The following is a 20,001-nucleotide window of genomic DNA, read 5'->3' as shown; positions in this document are numbered from 1 at the left end:
GACCAATGAGAAGAAGCAACTAGGAGACAGATGTCCCCTCCATTCACTTATTTGCTTATTTATTCTTTTACATCCTGCTTTGATCCAGATGAGGAATTAAGGAGCCTTCCTTGTTGGTGCTGTCTGAACAGTGAATGAACTGCACTGGGTGGGAGTGAGTTCCCTGTTCCTGGATGTGTGCAAGCAGATACCTGAGAGCCACTAGTGAAGGGTGCTGTAGAGAGGACAAACACTGAAATTCAATGAGGGGGGACTGGCCTAAGGGACCTGGGGGTGGGGGCGGTAACCCTTCGAGACCCTGAAATACAGTAAAATGGAAATAATAGGCTCCAGAACCACCCAGACATGGGTGGATTGGACAAGTCACGGCAATTCTTGGAGCCAGTTTTCCCCAGGGTACAATGGAGATAAATAACAAGGTACATTCTTCACAGGATTGTTCTAAGAATAAAAAGGAGCAAGTAAGCAAAATCCCTAGGACAGTGTCCAGGATATAGAGAGAATTAAAACATACCCTTTTGGGAGGTAGTATTTTTCCCACTTTGATTTGCCATCAGCTGTGACAAGAATACCCGTTTACGTCTCCCAGGAATCTTAGCTACACCAGGGAAATCCCTCTTTCCTGAAAGTCTTGAAGAAAATGTCCAATAATAGTTTTTCCTTTCCTGTTTTCAAAGGAGAGTTACCCAGCAGAGGTACCATGGCCAGTGCCTTCCAAACCCTGAATTGCCACTGTGGTCCCCAAGGGCTCACTGCCTGTGATCATTTCACGGAGGCAGAAGCAATGTTCCTGGGAACCTGGCCAGCGAGCTCTCAGATGACTTGAGAAGACTGAGCTATTTCCATTCAGTAACAGGAAGTTGCTACCAATAAATAAGAGTACCTACCAGAGGGAGACTGAATACACCTTTAGGGAGCAGAAGTGTTCTTCATAGATGGCCTTAGCATTCTGAACTCTCCCATGGGGCAGCTGGGAACTGAGGCATCGGGGCATGCCTTAAGCTGCTGTCGTGGGCACAGGAGGAGGGAGAGGTGTCCTACCTCTTAGAAGAGGCAATCCATGTGGCAGACTTCACTGTTGTCTTATATTAAAGAAATTGCCACAGTCTCCCCAACCTTGAGCAACCGTCAATCTGACAGAGCACTCAGCAGCCATCAACACTGAGACAAGACTCTCCACCAGAAAAAAAAGATTACCACTCACTGAATGCTCAGCATCTTTTTTCGGCAATAAACTATTATTTTTAGCAATAAAGTATTTTTAAATTAAGGTACATACATTCTTTAAGACATAATGTTTTGCACACTACAGTATAGTATAAACACCCCCCAACCCCACTTTGGTTTTTGGCTACACCACGCAGCTTGCTGGATTTTATTTGCTTGACCAGGGATTGAATGCAGACCCTTGGCAATGAGAGTCGTGAGCCCTAACCACCGGACCACCAGAGAATTCCTTGAATACCTTTTAGATGCATCAGAAAATTGAAAAATCCATGCAACCCATGTAATTATAATATCCAATTTAGGGCTTTCCTGGTGGCTCAGTGGTAAAGAATCTGCCTGAGACAGGCACCCCTACCCCTTAAAACCAAGAGCTCTTAACTCTGCTGTCTATTAGACACACCTAGGAGGTTTGAAATATGCCAACATCTGGAACCACCCTCAGAGATTTTTAATTGATTTGGGGGAAGAATCAGTTTTGAGATGATCACAGCTCAGATCCCCTGCAGAGGAAGCCAGAACCCGTCTAGTGATGCCCAAGGAATTGACAATCCACTCTGCTCTCTGGAACGGGCTGATGTTTGTTTCACAAACACACAAGGTTGTTTGCCTGGAACCCTGAGTCAGTCCTCAAGGATACGCCCAGCATGATGCCCAGTGTGAAAAGTCTTCTTGATGAAAGTTGATTTTTCCTCCTCAGCCACATGACATCCACAGTAGAGAGAGGACACAGCTCACCAACCCAGAAAGATCAAGTCACTGGCAAATCAGGCAGCAGAGGGTAAATTGGAGACACAGAACCCAGCTCAGGACCCAGCTTGACCCCACCTGTTAGCTCCAGAATCTGGGCCTGGATGCTTAACTCAGATGAGCTCGTTTCATTCACATATAGCACAATATTTCTTATCTAACCACAGGGTGATGTTTAAAAAGGACACAATGCTTAGACAATGCAAAATGTGCCATGAAATGAAGTGAAAGGTGCTCAGTCATGTCCAACTCTGCGACCCCATGGACTATAGAGTCCATGGAATTCTCTAGGCCAGAATATTGGAGTGGGTAGCCTTTCCCTTTTCCAAGGGATCATCCCAATCTAGGGATTGAACCCAGGTCTCCAGCATTGCAGGCAGATTCTTTACCAACTGAGCTATCAGGGAAGCCCTAAACGTGCTATATTATTATTATTATTTTCTTGATGACAAGAAAACATGCTACAATATTCCCCTGAGTTTAAAATTTTTTAAACGTACTTTGACACTCACCATGTTCCATGAAATACCAGGTTATACACATTAGCTCTTTGGATCCTCGAAATATACTATGCATGAGACAGATGCTATTATTACCCATTTTTACAAACAAGAGGTTGTCAGGGGCCTCGAGGGGTGGGATTCAGGGAGGGAGACTCTAGAGGAAGGGGAAATATGTATACATACAGTTGACGCATGTTGTAGTAGAGCGGAAACTAACACAACATTGTAAAGCAAGTATACTTCAAGTTAAGAGATATATTTATAACACAAATAAATTAAATTTTAAAAAAGAGGATGCCAGTGGTTTCCAGTCAATATATTGGGATCAGCCAGTAACTCAGGAAGAATTGCCTGGTAAGTCTTCAAGGCAGCTGCCATCACCCACCCACCTCCAGTGTGCCAGGGTTTCCATCATGGGAACCCCACCACATACACTTCTAAAAAAGGATGCGGGTCTCTGGCTTAGGGTCTACTGAATCTCCCACCAGGGCCACCCAAAGATAAGTCAAGAGACACACAGAAATATTTGTACCCACCTGGTATCCTCAGGGTGAAAGCTACCATGACTCCGATATCTGAATCCAAACAATGAGAGCATTAAACAGTGTGTGTGTTTTATACGCTTCTGCTCTTCTGTTCAAGGTGGTGTCGCTCCACGTGGACCCCAGAGCTCATGCAGGCAGGGAGGCAGCCAGCCCAGCACACAGAAAGAGGAGCTAGGCAACTGGAGTTTGGGTCTCATCTATGTCACTTTCTGACTATGTCTCTGGGGCCGGCCATGGGACTTTGAGCTCCAGGCTCCTCTTCTGCAGGAAGTGGCGATAAAGTTCACTTTGCTTTTCTCATGGGGGTGCTGTGTGTGTGACCTCCTTGAACCCTCAGGCTGCACTGTTAAAAGTTCTACAAATAACTACTTTATGGTCATGTCCACAGCTCGGGGAGCCGGGATTAGGAAATGGCTCACAACCATGGTCTCTATGTGGTTTTCCACTCGTGTCACCAGATTCCTCTTCTAGAATCATCTTTTCTACCTTTAGTGCAGAATAGAAGCAGCTCAGGCCAAGAGGCCAAACACTAAGTTAATTGCATCAATGGGTGTGACCAGTCCAGGCCCCTCCCGCTCTCCTTCCCATCTAAGAGGACTCAGGTCACCTCTGCACCTCACCCTCCAAACACAATCATAACATCCAGCGTAGAAAAAAATTTTTTTTGATTTGTGAGTTTCTATATATGATAACTCTTGAAAATAATTTAAAATATATATTTGAAAAATATATTACATTTAATATATTAATATTTAATAAAATTCCTTTATCAAAAGAATGGATTTGCAGGTAATCAGGTCTATCTTAAAAAACAAAACAAAACCAAGCTTCATCACCATTTTGAGGTTATCATAGAGCCTTGAGTAAGTTTCTAGCTGACTGTTGGAAATACCTTCTTGGGTAAATGCTCTCTGTATACTCATCTTACTTCTAAGACTGGCATAGATTTATTAGAGGCAAGCCAGCAAACACAGAAATAGCTATAATGTGGGTTTTGACAGAAGACTGTGAAAATATAAATTCACATGACATCCTGCCTTGTCAAGACTCTGAAACGTTTCTTCCCCTCTCCCTATGATCTGCCCATTACTATTCTCCTGATCATATCCTATTTGTTCAGAGCAACGATGATCAACTTTGGTTGTACATCGGGTTCTTGTTGAAGAGCCTTCTAAAACCCTTTCACACACTGTGGCCAGATCCCATCCCAGAGAGCCTGATTTCATTGGTCAGAGCGGGGCCAAGGCACAGTAGTTTTTTAAGTTCCCCAGGTGATTCTGAAGTGCAGCAGGGTTCTGCACATAGGTTCTCCTATGGCTAAGTTATCAGTGCTGATGAGCTGTGTTCTCAGAGACAAGGTTTGTATGTTTTAAGGAAGTTCAAAGATAATTTTTTAACCAGCAGGAACAATACCATTTAGGAAATTCAGAGTACTTAGTGAATTTATTTGGGTAGGCTGGGTGAATTTTATTGTCCAACCTCAACTCCTCTTCCACTCAACCTTCATCCCAACAATTAGCCCATAGAATTGGTTGTCTTCTCTAATTCTGCATGGGATCAGCTCAGTCTTGATGGAACAGAGTCCTTCAGTTTAAGAGAGAAGGGTCAGTCCTCTATTGGGTCTGAGGTGTCCCAGGCAATGAACTGAGTAGATGCAGTGTGTTCGTGCCTGCTAAGTCGCTTCAGTCGTGTTCAACTCTTTGCAACCCCATGGACTATAGCCCAGCAGGCTCCTTTGTCCATGGGATTCTCCAGGCAAGAATTCTGGAATGGGTTGCCATGCCCTCTTTCAGGGGATCTTCCTGACTCATGGATCATGTCTCCTGCATTGAAAGACAGGTTCTTTACCTCTAGCGCCACCTGGGAAGCCTGAGTAGATGGAGAACTGATTCCCAGTCTGGTGGGAAACACTCCATTTTTGCCTACTGTAATATGGAATCTCCCACCTTGTTGAGGTAAACAGATGTTTCTCTGGTAGGTCCTCATTTTGATATTCCAGCCCCATCAGCCATCACAATGAGATTCAGATACCACCAGCTTAGCAGATTGTCACTGAAAACCTTGCTATTTCACCTGCCAGAGTCTAGGAAATACCCCTCCAAGGATGCTAATGAATCCTCCCTCCTGTGGTTTCTCTGAACCAAGGGTGACTCTGGAATAATCTGGAGTAACATTGGGTAGAACCATTCTGGGTTAGGCCAGTCTCTGACAGTCCTTCAGAAACCCTTGCCAAAAACTCAAGGGCATAGTGGTAGGAGGTGCTGTGGTAGGTCTGTTCCAGGAAAATGGAGACTTTTTCCTCGCATGCCTCTCACCCACCCTGCAGCACATCAAGAGCGCCCACTACTGAGGCCATCTTCCGAGGGTAGGAGGAACCTGTTTAACCCATGGCTACTAGCCTCCATCCTCTCCTGTTCCTCCTCCTCTCTAGCTAAGATCAGTGTATGACCGAGTTGGCTGGACAGCAAGGAAAATAGAGAAACAAATTTGGCAGGTCATGTCATTGACTCAGTATACTTAGGGCTGCTGGACTCCCCTGGCCCCAAGCTTTCTCTTTCCTGGGTCCCTAAGAAAATGTTCATTTTTATTTCATCCTCTTTATATGCTGGCTAATCAGAGCCCTGATCTCTGTTCTAAAGATAAAAGGATCAATCTCTAAGTCCCAAACAGACTTATTTAGAACAAGCATCTCTCTTTCCCTGTGTCCCAGAATAAATCAGTCTTCAAGTTTCCACCCTTTTGAGACTTCCATCTTTTCTTTACTCCCCAAAATTTCTTTTTCACTTCTATTCCCTGAGCATCTTTTGGCACAATGATAACATTATGGCACCCACTGGTTGCCATGTTTCCCTCGGGTCATGTTAAAGGTTTCTATTCCCATGTGCTCTTCCCTTCTTTGAGTCAGCTTTCCTGCAGAACATTTGTATTCTGCTTTCTGCTCCTACTACAGGTCACTGTAGTGACTACAAGTCACTGAGGCAGAGATTCTTATCCCCGTGCGCAGCTGGGTGGCTGAGTACCTCTGAGTCACAGTGAAGTATATGAAAATTGATCTGGACTCCACTCCATTCAACTTCCTCCAATCTACCTGTGCCAGCAATAAAGGTGATAGGTTGATCCCAATTTTCCACATGGGTCTATTTCTCAATGATTTTGAACATAACAGGGAAAGAGAAAGATACAGTTATAACCTTAAGAAAACCAATAGACTGACATACAAAGATTTTGTTTTAGGTGAGTATCATTCAACTCAATAATGGGTAAAGAGAGGATCTCTAAAATTCCTTTTGAGTCTCATTTTATTGGTGTAATGGACATCAAAGACAGAAGGATGGGTGCTATATTAAATTAAATAATTAAATTAAATCCTCCCTTTGTAGGATTCTCCAAGCCTTTAATATGCTGACCTTCATCATGACTTTCCAAAGAGAGTGATAGAGTATTCAGATTTTTCTAAATGAATTGGACCACATCTTTATCACAAAACATCTAATAATAAACAGCACCATTTGGGACACCCAGAGAAAGGAACTCTGGCAACTTGTAGTGATCTTTTCTCTTTTGAAATTTTTATGAGATGAGCAGTTGCCATATAAGAGCCTTTGAGGAGGAAGAGAACCCAGAACATCCCACCCTCACATTTCCTCCTTGCAGCCACCTTGCTCCGACTCTCATACAGACCTCACTCTAACTTGGACTTTCTGGATCCATTCTTCCTCCTTCCTGCAAACTAGTCTCCATTCTGAAGCCATCTTTGCAAACTAGAAGAGCATAGAACTTCCTTAATATGATAAAGAATATCTACCTAAATCCTAGAGTTAATATCATATCAATGATAAATATTAAAAGACTTTCTCTAAGATTTTAAAAAAAGGATGCAAAGATTTTTGCTATCAAGACATAGAGAACAGACTTATGAACACAGCAGTGGAGGAAGAGGGTGGGACAGATTGAGAGAGTAGTGCTAAAACATACACACTGCCGTATACAAAATAGCCAGCCAGTGGGAAGTTTCTGTACAACACAGGGAGCTCAGCTCTGCACTGTGACAACCTAGACAAGTGTGGTGGGGCGGGGTGGGAGGGAGGGAGGTTCAAGAGGGAGGGGACATATGTATGCTGCTGCTACTGCTGCTAAGTCGCTTCAGTCGTGTCCAACTCTGTGTGACCCCATAGACGGCAGCCCACCAGGCTCCCCTGTCCCTGGGATTCTCCAAGCAAGAACACTGGAGTGGGTTGCCATTTCCTTCTCCAATGCATGAAAGTGAAAAGTGAAAGTGAAGTCGCTCAGTCGTGTCCGACTCTTAGCGACCCCCTGGACTGCAGCCCACCAGGCCCCTCCATCCATGGGATTTTCCAGGCAAGAGTACTGGAGTGGGTTACCATTGCCTTCTCCAGGACATATGTATACTTATGGCTGATTCACGTTGTTGTAAGGCAGAAACCAACACACTTTTTAAGGCAATTAGCCTCCAATTTAAAAAAAAAAGATGTTTGCTATCAGTCCTTCTATCCAACACTGTACTTGAAGCCCTCTCTTAACAGTTCAATAAAGTTTGATTAGTGGAATTAATAAGTGAAGGATTTCCTTGAAGTCCAGTGGTTAGGACTCCTTGCTTTCAAGGCTGAGGGCCTGGTCAGGGAACTAAGATCCCACAAACCACGTAGCCAGTCAAAAAATAAATAAATAAAGTTTGATTTGTTGAATTAATAAGTGAGTTCAGTAGGTCATCTAGAAACAAGGTCAATTTTTAAAAAATCTATTGTACATTTCTATATCAATAACAAGGGGATTCTCTCGCAGCTCAGTTGGTAAAGAATCTGCCTGCAGTGCAGGAGACCTGGGTTTGGTTCCTACATGCGAAAGATCCCCTGGAGAAGGAAACAGCAACTCACTCCAGTATTCTTGCCTAGAAAATCCCATGGACAGAGGAGTCTGGAGGGTTACAGTTCTTGGGGTCACAAGAGTTGGACACGACTTAGCAAGTAAACCACCACCACCACCATACCAATAATAAACTGTTAACTAAAATTATAAATAAAAGATATCACAAGAGCATCAAAAAATGTAAAAACCTGGGAATAAACCTAAGAAATATGAGCAAGATTTCTATACCAGAAATTACAAAATAAGATCAGTGAAGGGATACTCCATGCTCATAGATGTAAAAATGTAATATTGGAAAGATGTAAAACCTCCCTAACTTAATAGAGATTACTATTTACTCTATCCACTTGTGAAATTTTTCAAGTCATATATTTATAATTTGTGTGTGTATTTTATGTGTATATGTCAAGCGTCAGGAATATCATCTGGTGAAGAAAATGAAAACCCACTCCAGTACTCTCGCCTGGAAAATCCCATGGACAGAGGATCCTGGTGGGCTACAGTTCACAGGACTGCACAACTGGACACAACTTAGCAGCTAAAGAACAACAATATGCTTCAACAAAATGCATCGCTTTTTAGAAACATAGATTTTGGGATCCAAAATCTTGGATTTGATTATCAGTTCAGCCACCTGCTCATTATGGAAACTTGAGCAAATCTTTAAGCTTTCTGCACCTCAGTTTCTTTTTCTTTTTAGATCCTTTTTTTTTTTTTTTTGATGTGGACCATTTTTAAAGTCTTTATTGAATTTGTTACAACATTGCTTCTGTGTTTAGTTTGTTTGTTTGTCTTGGCTTTTGGGCCCTGAGGCAGGTGGGGTCTCGGCTCCCCAGCCAGGGATCAGACACACACCCCTTGCACTGGAAGGTGAGGTGTAACCCCTGGACTGCCAGGGAAGTCTCTGCACCTGTTTCTTCATCTATAAATTAGAGGATAAGTTATGCCTCTCTCAGGTAGCTGTCATGAAGATCAAATGATATAAAACATACAACATTCTATTTGTAAACACTGAAGTGCTATATCATATGGCTATGGCTGTTTAGTGGCTAAGTTATGTCCTACTCTTTGCAATCCTATGGACCGTAGCCCACCAGGCTCCTTTGTCCCTGAGATTTCCCAGACAAGAAAACTGGAGTGGGTTGCCATCTCCTTCTCCAGGGGATCTTCCAGACCCAGGGATAGAACCCACATCTCCTGCATTGGCAGGCAAATTCATTACCACTGAACCACTAGGGAAGCCCACCATATCCTAAACATGTTAATTAAAAGAAAAAACTGGATCGACATTCTACGAATGTCCCTTAGGGCTCTCCACATTATAGGCTCAGCCCACTAATCCAGTATTTGACTTCCCATACTCTGTTCTCCAGGCCCGTGGACAGCTCCTCCTAAACTCATCACCTGCTTCTGTCCATGAACCTGATCTCAGGGCCTCCACTGCAGGTAACATCTCCCATCTCTACTGTCAACACCCACATCTTTCTTCTAGGAAAGTTCGGCTACCTCCTTTTATGTGAACAGTTCTTAGTTTTGTAAGGAGGAATCAAGTCACTCTTTCCTCTGGATTCCACTGGCCCTTTGTCCTTATTTCTATAATATGAAATCATTTATTATAGGGATCATAAGATTACTTGAAAATATCATTCTCTTTTATTGAAGGCAGTAACCATGACTATTTTATGTCTGTATTTCCATAATGCCTGGCATAGGCTCAGTGACTGTAGGACGCACAGACAGGTAGATGGGCAGATAGAGCACACACAGAGAAAGGGCTGCAAGAATTCATTGGAAGCTCTCTGTCTCTCTTTAAAAATGTAAAGTATCAGGGGCTTCCCTGGTGGTCCCGTGGTTAAGAATCCACCTTGCAATGCAAGGGACACTAGCTCTTCCCTGATCCAGGAAGATCCCACATGCCACAGGGCAGCTAAGCCCGTGCACCATAAGTACTGAGTCCACACCCTAGAGCCCACGCTCCGCAAGAGAAGTTACCATGACGAGAAGCCCTTGTACTGCAATGAAGAGTAGCCCCTGCTCGTCACAATTAGAGAAAGCCTGCGTGCAGCAACAAAGACCCATCCCAGGCAAAAATTTTTTTAATGTATTTTAAAAAATCTATCATATCAGATAGAAAAGAGTTAAGACCATAACCAGAGCAGAGCATAATCAGAGAAGAGAACAATCTCAAAAGTCAGTGGCTAAGCCTTATCCCAATACTCACCATGGAGCTGCGGAAAAAGAGGAAATTACTCATGCTGGTACCTGATAACCCATTTGTTCTCTGTTAAATGGTGCATCACCCCTGGCTGTCACCCAGCCTTGGTCTTCATCCATTTCTTAAAATCACTCCCTTTTTCAATGCATCTCTTTTTTTCTCTCTTTATCATGCCTGAACATCTTTTATCGGTTGGTTCTTTCTCTACTACTTGGGGGTGATTGAAGGTGATGGAACAAAAGGTCATGGATTTTGTTTGTGGCCCAGGCCCTGTGGCAGGCGCTGGTGTACAAAGATAATTCCAACAGGGTCCTTAGCCTTAGAGGCACTGAAGTGTGGCTGGAACTGCAGATGCCTGGGGGGTTCATGATGAGGATGACTGAATCTAGATTGTTGACCAATGCCCAATACCAAGACTAGAAAGTCATGAGGAAGGCCAGTGCTGGCCCAGGACGTGGCTGAAGCTGGAAGCCCATCCCAGTTCAGCGGCCGTGTTCAAAAATGGGTAAGCATCCAAATACAAACCAGAGTGTTACTGTCTCAGGAAGTCCTGGGACATCTTTTATCACAGAAGGATTCCTTTTCAGTAGAAATACAGTTGAGAGTGATGGGAGTGAAATCTATGACTGTAAGTAAAATTATCTCTTTGCTTAATATTTAAAAACAGACTTCCTTGGTGGCAGTGGATAAGAATCCTCCTGCCAACACAGGAGACATGGGTTTGATCCCAGGTCCGGGAGGATTCCACATGCCGTGGAGCCACTGAGCCTGAGCATCACAGCTACTGAGCCTGTACTCTAAAGCCCTTGGCCCAACTGCTGCGCCCCTGTGCCACAAGTGCTGAAGCCCATGCACCTAAAACCTGTGCTCTGCAACAAGAGAAGCCACTGCAGTGAGAACCCTGTGCATTGCAACTAGAGCGTAGGCCCTGATCTCTGCAACAGAGAAAGTCTGCATGCAGCAATGAAGAACTGTTGTAGCCATAAATAAGTAAATAAAGCAGTGTGTACATGTCAAAAACATGTTTTTAAAGGTACAAAATATTTAAAAGCAAACCTGTGCTTGATGCTCCCAGGGAAACAAGAGTAGGAAGGCTTGTCTTTACCAAAGACAAATTGACCACTCTTCAAACCTACTAAAGCAATGACTTTGAATGATAAAAGACAATGTGACTTATTTGTAACCTATAAAGAAAGCTGAGTGCAGAAGAATTTATGCTTTTGAACTGTGATGTTGGAGAAGACTCTTGAAAGTCCCTTGGGCTGCAAGGAGATCCAACCAGTCCATCCTAAAGGAGATCAGTCCTGGGTGTTCATTGGAAGGACTGATGATGAAGCTGAAACTCCAATATTTTGGCCACATGATACAAAGAGTTGACTCATTTGAAAAGACCCTGATGTTGGAAAATATTGAAGGCAGGAGGAGAAGGGGACAACAGAGGATGAGATGGTTAGATGGCATCACCGACTCAATGGACATGAGTTTGGGTAAACTCCGGAGTTGGTGATGGACAGGGAGGTCTGACGTGCTGTGGTTCATGGGGTTGCAAAGAGTCAGACACGATTGAGCAACTGAGCTAAACTGAACTGAAGCTGGTAAAGCCAGTCATTCCCCTACGAATTGCTTATATGTATGTCCGTCCTCCCCATTAGGCAAGGTTGGGGCACACGTGTGTGCTTTGCATATACTAGGTCCTCAAGAGGTATTTGTTTGATAAAATAATTAATAAATAAGACTTTCAGCTGACAAGCCAACCCTAGCCTCAAAGACTACAGTGATGAGGAGTTTACTACTTCACAAATTGATGACTACAAATACTTCCAAAACATACAAGGGGGAGATGGAAATTTACATGCATTCTTCCAAGACAGAATAGTTCAGAGTGATTTATAACAGGACTATCCAGTTTCAGTCAGAAGAGATGAAATAATAAAGTCATTTTCACTTCTATCTTTGGGCAGAATGACTACAGTAAAGATGCTGAGTGAAAGGAGGGATTGGAAAAAGAATTCTAGATATTTGGTGGGAGGGGTTATCAATGATCTCAAGCCAGGGTGTCTACCCAGGGGGTCGAGGTAGGAGGTAGTAAGGAAAGATCAAGATGGCCCAATCTGCCCTCTTCCCTCCACCCCTTTGACCTGAGGGGCTTCATCATCACCTGCTTTCTGTGTTAAGGAGTTCAAGGAATGCATAAATAAACTTTTCAAGTTTGAAAACTGCTCTTCAGGACTAGCCTACTTATTCGACAGATAGGGAAACTAAGACCCAGGAAAAAAGCTAAGACCTAGGAACCAGACCAAGGTCATATTTGCTTATGGAAATTGCTGGGACTTCTGGGTCCCCATTTATTCCCATATTTACCCCCCAGGAATGCTAAGACTCCAGCAAGTGTGGCCTTCCACAGCCCTTCCTCTCCAAACACAGGTGGAGCAAGAGCTGATAACAGACCACACCTGCATTAAGTAGGTGACTAAGGAGAACCTACCGCACAGCACGGGGAGTTCTACTCAGTGCTCCGTGGTGACCTGAACAGGAAGGAAACCCAATAAAGAGGGGATGTATGTGTACGGAGAGCTGATTCACTCCGCTGCACAGCAGAAACTAACACAAAATGGTAAAGCAACTATACTCCAATAAAAATTAACTTACATAAATGAAAAAAATGGCCTTTATTCTTCCACAGAGCTCTCCTTCAGAACTCCTGTGCATTACAGAAAATATTCCAAGGGGTCAACTATGATAACCTAACCACTTTCTTCTGTCTACTTAAAAAAGTCAAATGAAAAGAATTTCACAACTGATAAAAGAAAAAGCAAATCAAGGCTGAAAATGAAAGGCTACGGTACTTCAGATACGACCTCCATAGGATCCCATCTCCTTCACACGCTTGAATTCTTTAATGGCTTCTGCAACCATGAGGAGGGAAAATCTACTTCACTCAAGCTGATGTGTTCCCAAAGTAGGGACTTTAATTACAGCAGTCGAGTGAAGCTCTCTTGTCAGTTAAAACTTGAAATATAGTGAAGCAAGTCAATGCAATGACTCACAAACAGCTTCCAGTCAGCCAGACCCCGAACAGATCACAGAGGAAAAAAAATCCCCACCAGAAATTCATTGCTTCTCTTTTCACTGATATCCTGCATAAAAGGAAATGGATCTGAAGGGTCATCTATCAACTCATGCAACCAGACATAACACTGAAGGCATTTTGGAGAGGTTTTGTAGAACAGCTTGTCTCGAGGGAGTCTTGTGTGTGAGATTTACAGGGTCTCAGGAACAACAGAATGCCATCAACTGTCTCTCCGGCACTCAGCCAAGACGTTCTTGAAGGCTCTGCTGGGTTTCCTTTGAAATTACTTTTGCAAAAGCTGAAGTTTTAGCTTCTTGGCTGGGAAGAAAAAAACCCTCCCCAGGAGTAACTGTCCTTGGGGTTTCAGCCTCAGTTCAGGGTCCCAAACTGGCAGGGGCATCCCAGTCCTGTCCCTCCCAGGCTCCACCTGGAAACACTAATAGTAGAGGTCTAAACACTAATAGAAGAGGTATAAAGTTATATTGAGTCCTTGAGACTCTTAGTAAAGATTTTCCAAATAAACAATGATGAAAAACTCATTTACTTCCAATCCTCTCTAAGAGCAATATCAGAAGTGGAGAAGATTATGTTGAACTCATATGAACTTGCTCAGTTGCGAAGTGTCTGTTTGTGACCCCATGGACTGTAACCCACCAGGCTCTTCTGTCCATGGGATTTCCCAGGCAAGAATACTGGAGTGGGTTACCATTTCCTACTCCAAGGGATCTTCCCAACGCAGGGATCATTGCATTGGCAGGTGAGTTCTTTACCACTGAGCTACCAGGGAAGCCTCGACTTACTCCTGTTTAACTCCTGCTTAAAATCCTAGTTTACACAGTAATGAATAAAGATGCAGTGGAGCCCAGACCCGAGGAGGTACATGGGAACTCTGGGTCCTACCTGGACCACACTCTTCCCTCCCCCAAGCACTTTGTCACATGTGGGACCCTAACAGAAGCTCTGTGAGGGGACAGAGCATGGCAGTCTTTCCATGGCATCCTGGGAAGAACACAGGCTCATATCTAACCTTGGCCTCTGCTTTATAATCCATGCAACTGAAGCAAATGACATAACTCCTCTATGCCTCCATTTCCTCATCTGTAAAACAGATATTAACAAATATCTACTTCACAAAGTAACAAGGATTGAGTTTATATATGAAAAGCCCTTAGATCAGCTCCTGGCAAATAAAAGAAAATAGCTACTATGATTCTTATTTCAAGTCATGAAAATTGAGGCTCAGAGAGGTTAGGCAACTTGCTCAGTTACCCAGCTACAAACTGGCCAAGCTGGGGACAGAGTTGAGTCTCCCATGGCCAGCTGAATGCTTTTCCTTCTAGACCATGCTGGGATTAAACAGTTATCCATTGTACAGTGTTTAATTTACTCAATAGAGTCATCCATTTCATTATTGACTGTCATTATTCAAAGTGGTCCGGGGAAATCTTAATAGCTGCTGTTCATTAAGCTTGTGAAAGACTGAAGGCAGGAGAAGGGGACAACAGAGGATGAGATGTTGGATAACATCACCAACTTGATGGTCATGAGTTTCAGCAAGTTCCAGGAGCTGGTGATGAACCGGGAAGCCTAGCATGCTGCAGTCCATGGGGTCGCAAAGAGTCGGACATGACTGAGCAACTGAACTGAGCTGATTAAGCATGTAGGATAAGTCAGGCATTGGCTTAGGGTTCTGCATACAGTTTTTTCATTTAGTTGTCCCAGTAACCATCTGATAGCAGTGTTCAATCCCTTTTACAAATGTGAAAACTAAAGTGTAAGAGGTTAAGTAACCTGCCTAAGATCCCACAGCTCTAAGCTGCAACCAAGCTCCATCAAACCTCCGCTCTATACCTTCTCCCAAATACCAATTAGAGCCACAGGTTTAACAAGAGTGCAATCCTCCCTTCCCAGGTGCTAAACCCCATAGCTCAGAGAGATGTGGAAACTTGCCTACAGCCACACAGTATCCATTGCTGAAGCCCAGCCTCTTTGCACTCTGAGACCTCACCCATCATGACTCAGGTCTCTAAGCACAAACAGAGGAGCCACATCCCAAAGGGCTCCCAACAGCCCAGACTACAACTGAGTCCTGCTCAGTCATAAGAAAAAGAGCAACCGGTCTCACCTTGGCCACTGAGGGCTTCTGACCGTGCCTGGAAGTGCTCGTGCTCACTATCTTCTTGGATTCAACGCAGGGCCAGAGGCACAGTGTCCAGAACTGGTCTTGGGAGGAGAAAGCCTCCCCTCTAGCATGGAGTGGGTCACTAGACTGCCTCTGGAGGGGCGGGTGTCTCCCCGGAAATGCCCTTTCTGCTGTGTCAACCTGGTAGCTCCCTATCTGAAACCCAGTACCTGCTGCTTGGCTTGGCCGCCAGAGCCTAGGATGCTGATCCGCAAACACAGCAGCTCAGAGCAGATCCTGAGGGGAGTGGCCACTGGCGTGCTTTATTCCAAGTCAGGTAGCCACAGGTGGATTGAGGCTCAAAGAAACCCCAGCTCCAGATAGTGCCAAAGCCCTGGATACTTTCTAGCCACCATCTAGCCATCCAAGTTAGTCGTTTTCACCATCCTCTACTGCTTTGTAATATGTTTTTTCTCTTTCAGTTCAGTTCAGTTGCTCAGTCTTGTCCAACTCTTTGTGACCCCATGGACTGCAGCACGCCAGGCCTCCCTGTCCATCACCAACTCCTGGAGTTTGCTCAAACTCATGTCCATTGAGTCAGTGATGACATCCAAACCATCTCATCCTCTGTCGCCCCCTTCTCCCACATACTACCACACATACTCCCACAAGTAAAGTGTTTTCACTTTACTTGAGGCCAGTTCTAGATACTTTAACAAGTATTATCCTATTTAAGTCCCACAACAGCCCTCAGAGGTAGGTACTGTTATAGTACCCAATTTATGAATGGTGAAACTGAGTCACAGAGGGGCTGGTAAGTGCTGGGGTTTGAACCAAGGCCACCTGTCCTGAATATTCATCAGAAGGACTGACGCTGAAGCTGAAGCTCTAGTACTTTGGCCACCTGATGCGAAGAGATGACTCATTGGAAAAGACCTTGATGCTGGGTAAGATTGAGGACAGGAAGAGAAGGGGGTGACAGAGGATGAGACGGTCAGATGGCATCACTGAGACTGACTCAATGGACTTGAGTTTGAGCAAAGTCCAGGAGATGGTGAAGGACAGGGAGGCCTGGCAGGCTACAGCCCATGGGGTCACAAAGATTCAGACACGACTTAGTGACTGAACACCACCACCACCTACCCTCAGAGCCTGTGCTCTCAGGCTCTCCAGCCTGCTGTCTCCTCTCTGCCATTTCATTGGAACTTGTAGTATGATGTTATTTTGAGAAGTCAAGTTTAGAAAGGAGAAAAATCAATAAAAAGAAGGCATTTTGGTGGGTCAAATGTCTCAGAAGTCATGGCCTGTAGTGGGGTGAATGGTGGCGCCCCAAAAGATATATGCACATTCTGAAAACTGTGAATGTGCCCTTATTGGCAAAAAAAAGAGAGGAATCTTTGAAGATGTAATTAAGTTCTAGATTACCCCCATGCTGTGTTGTGCTAAGTCTCTTGAGTCGTGTCCGACTCTTTGGGACCGTATGGACCATAGCCCACCAAGCTCCTCTGTCATGGGATTCTCCGGGCAAGAATACTGGCATGGGTTGCCATGCCCTTCTCCAGGGGATCTTCCTGACCCAGGGATTGAACCCACGCCTCTTGCATCTCCTGCACAGGCAGGCGGGTTCTTTACCACTAGTGCCACCGGACAGTGGGGACTAAATCCAATGACAAGTGTCCTCACAAGAAACAGAAAAGGAGAAGACACACAGAGAAGGCCATGTGAAGACGGAGAGATGGGAGCGATGTGGCCACAAGCCAAGGAACGCCTAGAGATACCAGAAGCTGGAAGAGGAAGGATTCTCCCAGAGCCTTCAGAGCGAGCATGGTCCTCTCAGCACCTTGAATTCAGACTTCTGGCCTCCAGACCTGGGAGAGGATACTTTTCTGTTGTTCTAAGCCTCCCAGTCTGTGGTCATTTGTATGGCAACCTCAAGGAACTGACTCACTACCCTTTGTTACTTCCTCTGGCACTTTCAAACAAAATATTTATTTATTTGGGTTGTACTGGGTCTTAGTGGTAGTATGTGGGATCTAGTTTCCTGATCAGAGATGGAACCCAGGCCCCCTGTGTTGGGAGCTCAGAGTCTTACCCACTGAGAAGTCCCCCCTTGCACTTCTTGATGGCGCCACAGGAAAGGAGAAAAAAGTTGGGTTCTTTCTACTGATCCCTCATGGGGAAGGCTAGGAGGTTGATGCCTATGGACTAGGCAGTGATGTAAGAGTCTCTAAGAGACAGAACAGGAAGACAAGGGATAGGGAGAAGGTTTTGCAAGTGAGGACTGAGCCGGTTACATAGTAACTCACAGGGCAACCTCATTCAAGAGCCTCAGCTGAGCCTTCACTGTCCCCAAAGAAATGGTCTGTGGCTCAGGGGTTCACAGATGGGGAACATGTTTCCTGATGCACTCCTTCTTCCCTTTTTGGTCATTGTGAATTTGACCCCAGTCAGAAGCAAATATGTCAGAGATCCCTGAGCCCCAACCTCAGGTGTTATGGATGGGGAAAGTGATGACTAAAAAGGTGATGTGGTCTGAGGTCACACAGCCAATCATGGAACCATCAGAGCTGGAACCTCGCCTCCAGATCCCTGATCCTTTCAAGGGAGCAAAACCTCCTCCCTTTGTCTGATCTGTTCTTCACAAAAGAAGATCTGTAGCAGCTCTTATCTGAACTCAATAGTCCCAGGGGCCCTCAATGGTTCTCTAGCTAAAACTCACATTTCTCCTCCTAGAATTTAAGTTTATTCCTCTTTATTTGCAGAATGAGTCTTGCTGTGCAGCTGTTATGTCTGACTCAGATATAAGTACACATCATAACAACAGAAGTCAGCTAGCTGCATGGTAGATAGTCATAAAGGTTTGTTGATTGTTCACCACAGGGAAAAACCCAGAGCTTTATTTCTCTGCTTTATCTCCACTGCTTTCTCTCTCTGCTCTGACCACCTTCCTTTGGCAACTTGACTGGAACATGCCCTTCCCTCAGGGTCTCTGCATATGGCCTTCTCTGTGCCTGGAATCCATATGCCCTCACACACCTCTTCACCCTATTGACTCCATCCTGCCCCTTAGAAGGATGCCACTTAACATCCCAGATACTCCCCCCTCTCCTCCTCCTCAGCAGGTCCTCATGTTTCTCATGCTTTTTCTTTTCAACACTTATCATAGTTTGTCATTTTATTTTTACATAATTTTTTTTTTCACCAGCATCCCTTAAACCAAAAGTTCCATTAAGGTAGAAACTCTCTCTAGTTGATTCCTGTACCCAGCACATCTAATTCATTCATTAGTTCATTCAACAAACATTTGAATGCTGAAAATGCTGAGCTGGTGCAAAGCCATGTAGAAAGAAGGAACAGACAAAACTGTGAGTTCTCAGGAAATAGAACCAAACAGATGAGCTATAGTCAGCTCCTTAAGAAATTACCCAGTCACACTTCACCCCCACTATCCACTTCCCTCATTCCTGTGCTTGACCCTTAAACATTTTAGCCCCAACAGATTTTTCTTCAAAAGGAGGGAAGGATGAGTTGGTAAAACTCAAAGGGCTCAATAATGTAAATGATAGACAACTCTAGGAAATGAACTTCAGAGGAGTGATGCTGTAAAGTTATCTAAAAAGAAGATTGGGAATTGTCTTAATTCAGTTGGCTTCAGAATTATTTTAGAAATTCCCAAAAGAAAGGCTATATTGCAAAACAAGAAGGTTACAAAACTCTCTTCCAGCCTTCCCCACTCTGGGAAGAATAATGCCCTTTGCACGAAGCTGCTACGTCAATTCCAAATCCAAGTGCAGACCATATCAACAAAAATCATCCTCCACCCTCCCCCATGCTTTGCCTCCTGCCATGTGGCCTTCTGCCAGAGGGAATAAATTTCAGTGTCTACAATCATTATCCCACATACCATCTCAGTCATGGAGTGTTTCCTTGCAGAACTCTCAAAAGTTGCTATCATGATTCAACAAACATTTACTCATTACCTATTAGACGCCCAGCACTGCAGTGGGCCTATGGGAAATACAGAGCAATCTGGGAAAGGCAATGCATTGTGGTCAAGGAGCACAATGGCTTTTTAACAGCTACTACATTTGAAAGGCTTCAGTCACTCCATCCTAATATTATTTTCTATTTCCAGAGTGCTTCATAGATTACAAAGAACTTTAACATAGAAAGCTAGTGGAGGTGATGGACTTCCAGTTGAGCTATTCCAAATCCTGAAAGATGATGCCATGAAAGTGCTGCACTCAATATGCCAGCAAATTTGGAAAACTCAGCAGTGGCCACAGGACTGGAAAAGGTCAGTTTTCATTCCAATCCCAAAGAAAGGCAATGCCAAAGGATGCTCAAACTACCGCACAATTTCACTCATCTCACACGCTAGTAAAGTAATACTCAAAATTCTCCAAGCCAGGCTTCAGCAATATGTGAACCGTGAACTTCCTGATGTTCAAGCTGGTTTTAGAAAAGGCAGAGGAACCAGAGATCAAATTGCCAACATCCGCTGGACCATGGAAAAAGCAAGAGAGTTCCAGAAAAACATCTATTTCTGCTTTATTGACTATGCCAAAGCCTTTGACTGTGTGGATCAAAACAAACTGTGGGAAATTCTTCAAGAGATGGGAATACCAGACCACCTGACCTGCCTCTTTGAGAAATCTGTATGCAGGTCAGGAAGCAACAGTTAG

General features: G+C 44.2%; 1 protein-coding gene across 2 annotated transcripts in view; it reads right to left on the bottom strand.

Annotated features, from left to right (window-relative positions):
• FER1L6 (fer-1 like family member 6) overlaps window positions 1-20,001 on the bottom strand; it is a 175,548-nt gene that overhangs the window by 135,456 nt on the left and 20,091 nt on the right. The window contains exon 2 of one of the 2 annotated variants that reach the window (XM_044928802.2): window positions 3,014-3,052. The exons of the other annotated variant lie outside the window; for it this stretch is intronic. Within the exon in view, the coding sequence (XP_044784737.2) occupies window positions 3,014-3,052 (39 nt within the window). The remainder of the gene's footprint in view (window positions 1-3,013; window positions 3,053-20,001) is intronic. 2 annotated transcript variants of the gene reach the window in all.

The sequence above is a fragment of the Bubalus bubalis genome, chromosome 15 (assembly GCF_019923935.1).
Source record: "Bubalus bubalis isolate 160015118507 breed Murrah chromosome 15, NDDB_SH_1, whole genome shotgun sequence".
Classification (NCBI taxonomy): Eukaryota; Metazoa; Chordata; class Mammalia; order Artiodactyla; family Bovidae; genus Bubalus; species Bubalus bubalis.
Note: the sequence above shows the minus strand (reverse complement) of the source record. Positions and strands in the feature narration are given on the sequence as shown.